At 62.1% G+C, this 12655-nt stretch overlaps 3 protein-coding genes across 6 annotated transcripts in view; 1 reads left to right on the forward strand and 2 right to left on the reverse strand.

Moving 5' to 3' along the window:
* Positions 1–3866, forward strand: part of LOC116828554 (glycoprotein-N-acetylgalactosamine 3-beta-galactosyltransferase 1-B-like) — a 15649-nt gene extending 11783 nt beyond the window's left edge. Inside the window, exons 2-3 of the mRNA XM_032786884.2 lie at positions 737–1289; positions 3491–3866. Coding sequence (XP_032642775.2) covers positions 737–1289; positions 3491–3655 — 718 coding nt within the window. The 3' untranslated portion in view covers positions 3656–3866. The remainder of the gene's footprint in view (positions 1–736; positions 1290–3490) is intronic.
* The window catches only part of DCTN2 (dynactin subunit 2), a 350710-nt gene that overhangs the window by 283669 nt on the left and 54386 nt on the right, over positions 1–12655 (reverse strand). The gene's annotated exons all lie outside the window — the stretch shown is intronic.
* AGAP2 (ArfGAP with GTPase domain, ankyrin repeat and PH domain 2) overlaps positions 6687–12655 on the reverse strand; it is a 64890-nt gene continuing 58921 nt past the window's right edge. For 2 of the 4 annotated variants that reach the window (XM_032786871.2, XM_075061131.1), the window contains exons 13-19: positions 12280–12426; positions 11423–11482; positions 10644–10795; positions 10032–10122; positions 9727–9949; positions 8604–8859; positions 6687–7980 (exon numbers count right to left, since the gene is read on the reverse strand). In XM_032786871.2, the coding sequence (XP_032642762.1) occupies positions 7774–7980; positions 8604–8859; positions 9727–9949; positions 10032–10122; positions 10644–10795; positions 11423–11482; positions 12280–12426 (1136 nt within the window). In that variant the 3' untranslated portion in view covers positions 6687–7773. The remainder of the gene's footprint in view (positions 7981–8603; positions 8860–9726; positions 9950–10031; positions 10123–10643; positions 10796–11422; positions 11483–12279; positions 12427–12655) is intronic. The other 2 variants (XM_032786872.2, XM_075061132.1) reach the window with 1 other exon arrangement.

The raw sequence follows: 12655 nt of genomic DNA on the forward strand, positions 1-12655 counted from the left end.
CAAGCCGTTATTTCCCCGTCGCGTGGGCAACTGTAATGGAGCCTGGGGAGCCCTGTGGGACCACGTACACTGTGTGTGGGGGCGGGCATGGCCTGCCCCTCACTTCTGCAATTCACGGGACTCTAGCAGCTGAAACAGAAGATTTATTAGCCGACAGGAACACAGTTCCAGGAATTCTTGCAGGTTACAGAGAACGGACCCCTCAGTCAGGCCATTTGGGGGCGGACCAGGGAGGCTGAGCCGCATTGGCTCCCTCCTTTTCCAGCAGCCCAAACTGAAACTCTCCAGCCATCTGGCCCCGCCTCCCGTCCTCCCACCCTTATCCATTTTCGGCAAGGGTACCTGGCTCCAACTCCATCCTGGTTCTCATGTTACCACTCAGGTATCTGGTTTTAAGGAAAGTATCCCCTCCCCAGTGCAAACGTCCAGCAAAACTCCCTGCAACCTTTCCAGTCAATACTCCCCTCTTCCTGCGTGACACAGCACCACTACAGTAGTCAGAGAAACATTAAGAAACGTCCCATTCGCCCACACTTGCCCCTTATCTCTCCTGGGTGTAGAGTATCCGGAGGCGCGCTGCTTTGATGGCTGGATCTCTGGCCAGCAGGCACCGCTTCAGCCACCCAGCTTGAAACAGCGCCGCTGCCAGCAGCAGCACAGAAGAAGTGGTGGCACACTCAACCTCGCACAATATCCTGGGATCTCCCCCACACACACCACACACACATACATACAGGACACGGCACTGCAACGTGGTGCTGTTCATGAGCTCGGTGCGGGACGATGGCTTCCCCACCGTGGGGCTGGACACCAAGGAAGGCCGGGACCAGCTGTACTGGAAAACCATCCGGGCCTTCCAGTACGTCCACCAGCACCACCTGGAGCAGGCTGACTGGTTCCTCAAGGCGGACGACGACACCTTCGTGGTGCTGGACAACCTGCGCTGGCTGCTGGCCAACCACAAGCCTGAGGAGCCCGTCTACTTCGGGAAGCGCTTCAAGCCCTTCGTCAAGCAGGGCTACATGAGCGGCGGGGCTGGCTACGTCCTCAGCAAGGAGGCCCTGAGGCGCTTCGTGGAGGGCTTCAGGACCCAAGTGTGCACCCACACCTCCTCAGTGGAGGACCTGGAGCTGGGCCAGTGCATGGAAAAGATGGGGGTGCAGGCGGGGGACTCTCGGGACACCAAGGGGCGGGAGACCTTCCACCCCTTCCCCCCAGAGAGGCACTTGATGGAGAATCTCCGGCTTGATCACTATTATCCCACCTACTCCTTCTACCCCATCCTGCTGGTGAGTGTCCGGGAGTCCCGGCTCAGGGAGGGAGTGTGGGGCAGCCGAGAGGTGGGTGGCCCGGTCAGAGGACTACTGGGCCTCATAACGCTTAAGGCCAGACCGTCATGATCCCATGATTACCAGCACTATTCTTGGCTCCGCTCACCAGCCCAGCTCCACCCACTCACTACAGATGGTGCTGATGCCACTGTGTGGATGCCGTGGGGCTTGATGTCCTGCGCTGTCCTCCCCATTTCCCCCAGTGCTGGCTGGGCCACCTGAGCCTGCCACTGCCTTGGCCACAGATCTGAGTCTGCTGGCTCATGTGTTTAGATCCAGCGGTCCTGGGTTCGATCCCCATGACCTTGGTCAGTTTCAAAGCCAGCGGGGTCCCTCATGAGCCAGGTGCTGAATCTCTGCCTAACCCAGGCCAGAGAAAGTCATCCAGCGGTTGAGGTGCGCACCCCTTCGCAGGCTGGTGGGGGGCAGGATTCTGTCTCTTACGCTGGTGGTCCAGATCACCTGTTTCCCCCAGTTATAAGCTCTCCAACCCCTGGGGCAGGTTTCCTTCCTAGCAGAGTTGGTTGAATTCACGTAGTCATGTTCCCTAGCAGGGCTGAGCCACCATCTTTCCAGCAGGGTGTTGTCTGGGCTGCGCTCCGTGTGACGGCGCTGTTTGTAAACTGCTGATAAAGGGTTCACAGACGCAGACCAGCCTTTGAATAAATAGCAAGACCAATATTAGCGCTTCTCGTAACGCTGAGGAGCTTCTAACCACCTATCGCTCACGGCAGCAACATGGTTATAACATAAATGAATCCTTTATAGCTAGACCCTTATTAGGCTGTAGGAGCCAGTAGTGTGACTAATGGTACCTCTTAGTCACCGGCTCGTTCGGGTAAAACATTTCTGCCTTGCTGGAATTTCTCCAGACTGGGCTGCGAGTGCATTAAATATAAGAATGGCCACACTGGGTCAGACCAATGGCCCATCTAGCCCAGAGTCCTGTCTCCCCACAGCGGCCAATGCCAGGTGCCCAGAGGGACTGAACAGAACAGGGAATCATCAGGTGATCCATCCCCTGTTGCCCATTCCCAGGGACCACCCTTGCAAGTGACATGGGAGTGGGGGGGTTGACCTGTAAGCTGATGAGGTTCAACAAGGACAAGTGCAGAGTCCTGCACTTAGGAAGGAAGAATCCCATTCACTGCTACAGACTAGGGACCGAGTGGCTAGGCAGCAGTTCTGCAGAAAAGGACCTAGGGGTTACAAGGGTTACAGTGGATGAGAAGCTGGATATGAGTCCAACAGTGTGCCCTTGTTGCCAAGAAGCTAACGGCATTTTGGGCTGTATAGTAGGGGCATTGCCAGCAGATCGAGGGACGTTTGATCATTCCCCTCTTATTCGACACTGGTGGAGGCCTCATCACCCCTGGAGTACTGTGTCCAGTTTTGGGCCCCACACTACAGAGAGGATGTGGAAAAATTGGAAAGAGTCCAGCGGAGGGCAACAAAAATGATTAGGGGGCTGGAGCACATGACTTATGAGGAGAGGCTGAGGGAACTGGGATTATTTAGTCTGCAGAAGAGAAGGAGTGCAGGGGGATTTGATAGCTGCTTTCAACTACCTGAAAGGGGGCTCCTAAAGAGGATGGATCTAGACTGTTCTCAGTGTCCAGATGACAGAACAAGGAGCAATGTCTCAAGTTGCAGTGGGGGAGGTCTAGGTTGGATATTAGGAAAAACTTTTTCCCTAGGAGGGTGGTGAAGCACTGGGATGGGTTCCCTAGGGAGGTGGTGGAATCTCCTTCCTTAGAGGTTTTTAAGACCCCGCTTGGCAAAGCCCTGGCTGGGATTTAGTTGAGAATTGGTCCTGCTTTGAGCAGGGGGTTGGACTAGATACCTCCTGAGGTCTCTTCCAACCCTGATATTCTATGATTCTATGTAATGCCTTCAGCCCTAAAGGGACTGTGCTGTGCTGCACGGCCGGCCTCTTCCCGCATGGCGCCAGAATCCTTGGGCCGACGTCTGCACATTGGGGCACGAAGGTTGGGGGCGGAGGGTGGAATTGTGACTGGCAGCGGCTTGGGGCAGGGTGGCATCAATTGCTGCCCTCGAGGTGTAGCCATGTTGGGTCCAACGCCGCCCCGCTCAGTCTGGGGTGGGATGCAGCCCCTGGGCACAGCCAGCCTGAGCTTGGTTCGTTCTTGTCCCCACAGGGTGCCCAGAGCTGCTCGGATTTATCCATCTCCTTCCACTACGTCAGCCCGGAGGAGATGTACATGTTGGAATACTTGAGCCGACACCTGCGCCCGCACGGATACCGACCCCGCTACCAGCCGGCTCTAACGGCCAGGAACCACACGGAGCCCAGGGAGGGGTGACTGGCGGGGGCTCCGCGGACGGACCCCAGTGAAGGGTGCGAAACCCCAAGGGCCGGGGTTACACCAGCGGTGCTTTAGAGGTGCTCGGTGCCTGGAGCCCATGGTGCCAGGGGCCATATAAAGGCACCAGAGGGGAAGGAGGGGGTATTTGGCACTGGAGCGTGAACTCAGAGCAGAGGCGGGGGGAGGGGGGGGCTCTCAGGCAGGGCACTTCAGTGGGTTTGGGGGGAGGTTGTTGTTGGGCACCCAAGCTAAGGGAGTTTGGGGGGTCCCCAGCTAAGGGGGGCAGATCCTGCTTACATATAAGGTGTCCTATTGTCATTACAACCCTCCCTTCTCTTTAGCTACCTCTGGCTGAAATGAGGGTTTGTCCCTGTGGGGTGTGGGGGGAGCCCACTGCACTGATCACGGCGGGTGAGGGTGGACATGAGGCACCCAGGGCCTCTCGACGATGCGGGATCAAGCCATCTGGCGGACAAATTTCCTGTGTATCCCCAGGACAGGCAGAGTGTATCCCCATGGCCTTCCTGAGGGAGTGCCAGGGTGTGGGGCCCCTTCAGGCCATGGGGTCTCTGCTGACCCAGTCCCCAAGGGAACAGGTGCTGCTAATGGGACAGCTCCATTTCCCGTCAGCCCCCACCCTGTCCCTGCCGCTCTGCCCTTTGCTGCCTGAGCTGGCAGACTCCCCTCCCCCTCGCCCGCTGCCCATGGGGGTGCTGGCTAGCGCCAGCGTGTGCTCACCTCGGTGCCTGCAAGAACCCACTTGCTGGCCACCCTGGGGCCCCGTCGGCGAATTCCCAGCTGCTCCCGCCAAGGCCATAAGCGGCCGGGAGAGGCTCAGGACCTGGTGTCTGGTTCCAGCAGGGGTCAAGGCAGCGACCCAAACCTTGCCCACCCCCCTTTGGCAGCCTCAGAACCCCCCCCAGGCCGCCTTCCGATTTTCCTCGTGCCACTCGGGGCTGCGGGTGGCTCCTGCTGCTCGGCCATGGAGCCCTCGGCAGCCACGGCACGAAGATCAGTCCGTGCCTCCCCCGGCTTCACTAGGCCACTTTCCTGTGCACAACAAAAACGCTGATGCAGAGAGAGCTACAGGGGGCCTGGTTATCCCCGCAACTCCCCCTGACCATCATGCCCCCCCCACCGCCCGCCCCTGCCCCAGCCCTGCTTGGCTCTGCAGGCAGGGTCGCTCCCAGCACAATAACCAGGCACACGCCTACAGCTCTGAATCTGACATTGTTACGTACTTACAGTTACAATCCAAGAGATTTAAAAAGCTGTACACAGTCCACTGGTGTCAGTGCGGCTTGCGCCATGCCCCCCCCCACAGTACACTACGCCCCCCCCCCGCCACGATCCAGCCACACCCAGGGCCGGCGTGGACCCTGCAGCAGGCTGCTTCCTCCCCCAGACCTCCACGTCGCTGCCAACATCCACTACCCACCTCCCAAGGGGTAGAGCCATTGCGATGCCGTGCAAGCCAGTCAGTTCCCCCTCTACCTCCCGGTTCAGCCCAGTTGCCCCGTCCCCTGGAGCCTACGGCAGCGCTGGCGGTTGGAGGGACGGGGCAGTGTCCCTGCCCCCTAGGCCTGGCTCTGCCCTCCCGGGAACAGCGCAGAGAGGGAGGACGAGGCTGTCTTCGTGCAACACGGTAGCCGTACATTCATGAACTGATCCACCCAGCTGGTTTGGAAGAACAGGGGAGAGCTGGGGGGCCGGCTGCAGGCCCAGCGGAGAGCCACAGCGCTCTCGGCCCACTGAACCCCTGGTCGGGCCCAGCCACTGGGCCTGCACCCCCCAGCCCCTGAAGATCAGCCCCCACCCAGGTCTGGAATTAAAGCAAGACCCAGCAGGAGTGGCTTTCAGCTCAGCACTGGGGGGGTAACGTGCCAGCCAGTGCCCCGGGCGGCGGCAGGGACGGCCGATTGGAGTGTGTGTGTGTGTGGGAGGGTCTGTATTACCCTGATCACGTATCGAAATACAGCCTGACACCACGTCACTCACAACAGCCACTTTCGGAGGCCTCAGCTGGGGCCACACAACACCGAAGGGCCACGCGTGCCCTGTAAACATTGTGCCAGGGAAGCTGCCAACCCAGCCTCGCTGGAGAGACGGTGAGAGGGCAGGAGATTCCTGGCACAAGCCAAATGCTCAGAGAAGCAAATAAATTAAAATGGTCCCGAGAGGCGGCTGGGAAAGGCCGGTCGGTGGGGCAAGGGGACGGGGCCCTTGTACAACAGAAACGGGCTGAAAGCTGGGCCTGGCGCTAAGGAGGTGCTGTGCCAGCTCCTGTATGGGTGACCCAAGGGAGGGGATGTCAATGCCCCATGCCAGCCCCCGACCCCTGCTCTCCCAGGACTGGGGTGAGATGCTGCTTTTCAGAGAGGTGCTGGCTGGGAAGGCAGGCGTGGGGCAGCCCAGCGCCTCCAGCTGGGTTTGGAGAATGAAACGGGAGCCTGGCTCAGTGGGCGCAGGCTGGCAAGGGTGGGGGGAGTGGGCAGGTGTTGGCGCCTCTCTCAGAGGAGGGGTGGGGGGGTGATTCCTGTCCTGTGTCTCTGCCTGAGCCATCAGGGACCAGCTTTTCTACAGCAGGGAGCACCCCGGCAACCTGGCTCCCAGCCCCCACCAGCTCCCATGCCCCTCCCAGGGCTGGGGATAGAATCCAGGTGTCTCCCCTCCCCCCCACCCGCTCTACTCATTGGACCTCACTCCCCTCCCACAGCCATGCTACAACCCAGAGGGCCTGATTCCCAGCCCAGCCCTTTAACCCATCAGCCCCCCGCACCCCTCCCAGAAACCCCAGTGAAACCTCGGCGTCCAGCCCCACACGCCGCCCCACTCCCGCTTGCCTCACAAAACGGTAGCAAGGAGACTGTCGCCCTCTGGTGTCTTCACAGGGCCAGTGCACCCAGTTGGGAGCCCCCAGCCGCATGGGGTGGGGGGCACAGCTGCCCCCCCCCCCCCGGCATGGTGCAGACAGAGAGCAGGGCGAGAGGCTTCCCCTCCCCCCTTCATGGAATGGGAGGGGGACTAAAGGTGGGGGGCACAGGAACTGGAGGTTCAGGGCTATGGTAGCTGGATCAGATGGATTGGGGTGTGGGGGGGTCACCATCTCAGAGGCAGCTGCAGGCCCATCACCTCCACCCCCGGTAACGTCAGCCCTCTCCCCTTGCTGCGGGTCCCTGTCTGGCCCAGGGCAGGCTGGGAACCCAAACACCTTGGCACACCACTAGGCACATTTCACCGGCAAAGCTGATTACGGACAGGGACGAAGGATCCCTCCCCACCCCGGCCGTGTCCTAAACCCCACAGCAAGGACGGAAGGGTGTGGCCCGCAGGAGGGGTCACAGGGCAACTCAGTGACAGAGTTGGGAACAGAATCCAGGAGTCCTGGCTCCCAGCCCTTTGCTCTGACCACTAGACCCTCCCCATGCCCCTCCCAGAGCCAAGAACAGAACCCAGGAGTCCTGGCTCCCGGCCCTGTGCTCTGACCACTAGACCCCCCACTCTCTTCCCAGAGCCAGGAACAGAACCCAGGAGTCCTGGCTCTCAGTCCTGTGCTCTGAAAAAAGCTGCCTCTCTTTGTCCTGTGTGTTCCCATCCCCTGCCCAGCCACATGGGAGGCCTCAGGAAGATGTGCTGGCGCAGTAGGGAGGGGCAGCAGGGGCCCCGAGGAGACAGGGACAGAATGGGCCCCATCAGCAGGGGCTGAGTAATAAATAGAGCATCAAAAATACAAATTGTCCGACACTGGCCGGAGGATGGGGATACCCGGTGTCCTGCCCAGCCAGCACCCAGGTGTGGCCTCACCTGGGCGCCCGCCTCATCAGCCGTGCCCGGAAAAGCTGGGCCCGTTGGGCCAAATGTCCCTTCAGCGTCCGGCAGGTGCGGCTCACGTGGGATGGGCCTGTCACTGAAGTTGTCCCCTGGCCACCCCCGCGTCCTTCCCCTCCAGCCCTGCGTCAGGCTCGGGCTCTGTCGCACCCGGTCCAGGTGGCCCAAGGCAGGCCCGGAGCCTACTGGGGAGGGCTCTGCAGAGGGCCGAGGCACTGGCAGTCTCCCCCTCCGCTTGGGGCTGAGCCCGGAGGCCCTGCACGGGGCAGTCCGGTGGGGCTGGCTGGTTATACCAGAGCGGTCCGAGTGTCACACCGTCCCATGCTGGTGGTGCTGCTTTTCCGGCGCAGGCCGGGCGTGGCGGCGGTGCCGTGTCCCTCGCTGGGGCAGCCGTGCTGCAGGAGGATCTCGGCACACTCCTGGCTCCCGGCTCGCCTGGCGTAGAAAAGGGCCGTGTGGCCCAGCGTGTCTCGGGCCTTCACTTCGATGCCGTACTGCAGACAGAGAGGTGGGGATGAGGGGTGTGGCTCTGGACCAGAGCTAGCCTGCCTCAGAAGTGGGCACCAACCCCCCAGGGGCGAGCCGGGCATCGCTATGGGATCACCCTTCCGGCAGGTGAAATCCCGGGCTAACAAGTAGGCAGGGGCACAGGGATGTGCCACTGCCACGGGGGGTCCCCAGGCTGGGCAACCAAGGGCAGGGTAAGGAGGACCCCATCTGTCCAACTCGGGGAGCGCCCTGGGCTCTACCTGGCAGGGCAGGAGCCCTCCCTGGCTTGGACTGGCCACCCCATATAGGTCTCTGGGTACTCGCACAACCAGTGATGTCACAGCCATTTCCGGAGCAACAGGCAGTGATGTCACAATGCCCAGGTTTATGACATCACCGCAGGTCGGGGCGGAGCCCTGCTATAAGCTTGCTCGTGGCTGGAACGCCCTGCAGCTGGCACCCTGGCCCCGCAGCCCGCTGTGCCGGGGGGCACATGGAACCCTGCCAAGCTCAGGGGGAGCCCAGTGTGCTGGTGCCTCTTCCCCATCTGGTCTCTGCTTGCTATGAGTGAAGGCAGCGGATCCCCCAGCTCCCCAGGACCCGCGGCACCTCAGGCAGACGGACGTACCCAGACCAGCAGCTGGGTGATGACCACATGGGGCAGGTCGCAGGCCAAGTGCAGCGCCGTGCGCCGGTCCTTGTCCCCGGAGCAGGTGTTGATCAGCTCCTTGGTGCTGTGCGCCAGCAGCAGCAACACGGTGCCCAGGTCCTTCTCCTGCACGGCCCGGAAGAGCTGCTGCCCCAGCGGGATCTCGGGGCTGGGGAACGGGGCCAGGAACAGCCGCTGCTCGTACTTCGCCCGGATCCATGACTCCCGCTCCTCCCTGTGGCGAGAGATGCACACGGGTGGTGCTGTGTGCCCAGCGATGCAGACAGACTGGGCAGAGATGCAGAGCCCAGAGCTGGGTACCCCCAGGGGCCTGTAGTACCTGGAGCCGGGCACCTCCAGAAAACTGCAGTGTTCAGAGCCGGGTACCCTCCAGAGACTTGGGCAACATCTGGAACCAGATACCCAGCAAGGGCCTACATGCCCACAGAAAGGTACCCCCCAGGGACCTACACTGTCTGGAGCTGGATACCCCCCAGGGACCTGAGCAGAATCTGGAACCAGGTACCCTCAGGGGCTTGCAGTGCCCAGAGCCAGGTACCCCCCAGGGACCTGCAGTGTCTGGAGCAAGGTACCCCCCAGGGACCTGGGCAAAGTCTGGAACCAGGTACCCCCGGGGGCCTGCAGTGCCCAGAGCTGAGTACCCCACATGGATCTGCAGTGTCTGGAGCCAGGCACCCCCAGGAAACTGCAGTGCCCAGAGCTGGGTACCCCTCCCCCCCGGGCAAAGTCCAGAGCCGGGTACCCCCAGGGACCTGCAGTGCCCAGAACTGGGTACCCCCCAGTGCCCAACCCATGATGCCTGCAACCTCCACTCCTCAGCAGGCTGGTAATGCCCATAGCCTGGTGTCCACAGGGTCCTACTAGGCGAGAGAGGACTGTTATTTCCAGGGGCCTTTCAGCATCACCCCCTCCTCCTCCATTCCTGAGCCATTAGCTGTCGCCCCCAGGAAACACCGGCCAAGTGGCAAACCCCACAGGGGGGCTGCACTCTCCCTTCTCTGCCTCTTTCCCCAGCAGCTCCTGCCCACCCCCCCGGGGTGGGCATGGGGCTGGCACGTGGGGCGGGGGTGAGGGCACTCACCGGGATGACTCGCAGGTGGGCTTCCGGCGTCCCTGGGTGTTCTTCTCCCAAATGCTGTTGGCCGTCTCGTTGCCGATGGACGTCAGCACCAGGGTGAGCTCCAGGGGCCAGTCGTCAAGGTCCAGCGAGCGCACCCGTGACAGGTGGGTGCCCAGGTTTCGGTGAATGCCCGAGCACTCGATGCAGATCAGTGCCCCCAGGTTCAGGCTGGCCCAGGTGGGGTCTGGGGGAAGGGAGGGAGGAGAGTTTCCCATCAGCACCGCGGTCTGGGAGCCAGCCGCCCGTCCCCCAGGAGTGAGACTTACTTGGTGCCCCACAGTCCACACACAGGGAATTGCCTCGGGCGTTCCGGATGGCCTGGATGGCTACCGCTTCGCTCTGGCTGTCCATCCGGGCCTGCAGGGAGCAGAGCAGGGGGGCAGTTGGAGATCCCGGACCCAGGACATGGACCAGACCCCCGAGGTGTACCCCAGCGGAAGCTGCAGGGCTCGAGGTGAGCCACTTCCAAGCTGAAACGGCCCCAGTTCTAGTTCTGGCAGACTCCCCTCTGCCTTGTGGGACATCAGTGGCATCCACCTTGGGCTCCCCCTCTGCTCAGGGGTGAATCGCTCCCTGTGAGAGGGTTCCCTGCACAGACATTAAAGACCCCAGAGAAAGGGGTTTGGCCCAGTTCCACCCCCAATGCATGTTTATGCCGGGAGCTGTACACTTTGGCCGCTGTCCCCCAGAAGTGGTTGCATTTCCCTCTCTGAAGAGACTGATTGATGGTAGGCAGAGCCCCACCCAGGTGGCAGGGCAGGGCTTTGCAGGGAGTTCCCAGGCTGTCCTGGTGGCTCAGCAGCGGGATGGCAGAGAGAGGACTCTGGGAAATGCCCCAGGAGGCGGTTGGCCCTGGGGAGCAGCTGGGGCCGACATACCTTGTTTTTGCTGCTCTCGCAGCACTGCAGGCTGGCCAGGATCTGGCTCTCGATCGCCTGGACCCAGGCGTCCCTCTCCTCGAAGCTGCCAGCCTCGAAGTGCCACGTCTGGCCCGTGCTCGACACGATGATGAACTCGAAGTTCTCCTCCTCTGCAGAAGGGAAAAGAAGCCCCCAGCCCGGGCCGGGGGAGGGAAGGGTCACCACCTGGCCACCCCACCGGCGCGACCCAATGGTTCTGCACAGTCAGGCTGGGGGAGGTCTGTCTGCTGGACAGGGGGCACCAAGGCTGGGCGTGAGGGGCTCCCTGCCTGGCCAAGCACCCCCTTGTTTCCAGGTTTATTTGTAGGGAGGACCCCAAACACCCCTTTAAAGGAGCTGGGGCCAGTTGGGTAGTGTCAGGAGGGAGCTGGGAGCGCCAGCAAAGTGGCACTTCCCACCCGCTGCTGGCCAGAGGGCGGCTTTGAGGCGGGGGAACCTGGCGGGGATGAGCGTACAGGCAGCATGCGGGTATGTAGCTAGCTGGCGGGGCAGGGGCCAATGGCAACTTGTCAGAGCAGTGCCCCTGCCTTCATCCCGTGCCAGCCAGCACTTTCGGCGTTGGCATGGAGCTTGACACCCGGCTGTCTGCCCTGCCCCTTGCCCTAGGTACGGCCAGGCTCCTCCCCACCTGGGGGTGGGGGTGGCACCAGAGCCAGGCGGCCGGCGGCACCAAACGATGGAAGCACATTGACATGCATGAGTGACACCAGCACCGCGTGACGGCCGCTGCGCGTTACCTGTTTTATAAATATTTCTTAAACTACCAAAGGTTTTTAATTTCCACATTTTGCGCTTGGCTGCCGAGAGTCCGGGGGGGGGGGACGGCGGGAGGCGGGAGAAAATAAAGGGATACAGTCAAGAGAAAAAGCCAGAAGACGGGGATCCCACCCGGGGGGAGGAGAGGCAAAGCGCTGGTGGGGGAGGGAGGAAGCTGTGAGCAGTGTGAGGCCCCCGCCCCTGAAGAAGTGGGGGGCGTGGGGAGAGCTGGGCGGGGGGGTGGGGCGTGCTGGGAAGCCATTCGCAGAGCGGGAATGAAACAGCGCAGAGTCTGGCTGTCAGAATGGAGCGGCATCGCCTGGGCGTGCTGCTCTGGGCTGGGCGTGCCCCATGCCACCCTGCTCTGGGTCAGAGTCACCCTGCCCCCCAGGCTCTGTGGCAGTCCTTCCCCACCAGGGCAGGTCTCTGGGTACGTCTACACTGCAGGGGTCGAACGTGGGCTCAAGCCAAACCCACTCCTGTCTACATGCAAATCGCGCTAGCCCCCAGGGCTTGGATCCAGGCTCCGGACCCCCCAGGGGTGGAGGGTCCGAACCAGAGTCAAGCCGGGACCCAGGATTCAAGCCCTGTTGCTTTGTAGTGTAGACACAGCCCCTCTCGTGCCCTGGGACGAACGTGTCCAAGATTCCCATGGGCTGACTCTCTTTGTCCTCTCCCTCAAGGGCCCCCGGACCCCCCCTTGCCCCTCCCCGCTCGGCTCCGGGCACCTCCTCTGAGGCCGTTCCCAGGGTGCTCTGGGGCCCCTGAGCCAGGGCTGCTGCTCAGGAGGCTGCCAAGGGGCGGCTCCCTGCGTTACCACGGTGACAGCCTCCCTCACCTTCCGCCTGCCCTGTGGACCCCTCAGTTTTCGAGGGGGTCATCAGCTTCTTCCGGCGATGCTTCTTCCTGTCAATCATGGGCGAAGGAGGCGGGTCTTTGCCGCCAGGGCTGGGGCTGGACCCCCCTTCTCCGGCCGGGGACCCCTCTGCAGAGAGACACAGGCGGGAGAAGTCACCCCACGTCCGGCCCATCTTCTGATCCTCCCGGTGCCCAGAGAACCCCACGGGCATTCTCAGGGATTGGGAGCCAGCCACCCTGCCAGGCTCTGGAGAGGGATTTCTGGGGCCCCTGGGCCTGATCGGGGTTCCAGGTTCAATCTCTCTAGGGTCCTTGGGCAGCATCCAGCCGGGGTTTACCTGAAGCGTCAGTGCCTC

Source organism: Chelonoidis abingdonii, chromosome 26, assembly GCF_003597395.2.
Source record: "Chelonoidis abingdonii isolate Lonesome George chromosome 26, CheloAbing_2.0, whole genome shotgun sequence".
In the NCBI taxonomy this organism is placed as follows: domain Eukaryota; kingdom Metazoa; phylum Chordata; order Testudines; family Testudinidae; genus Chelonoidis; species Chelonoidis abingdonii.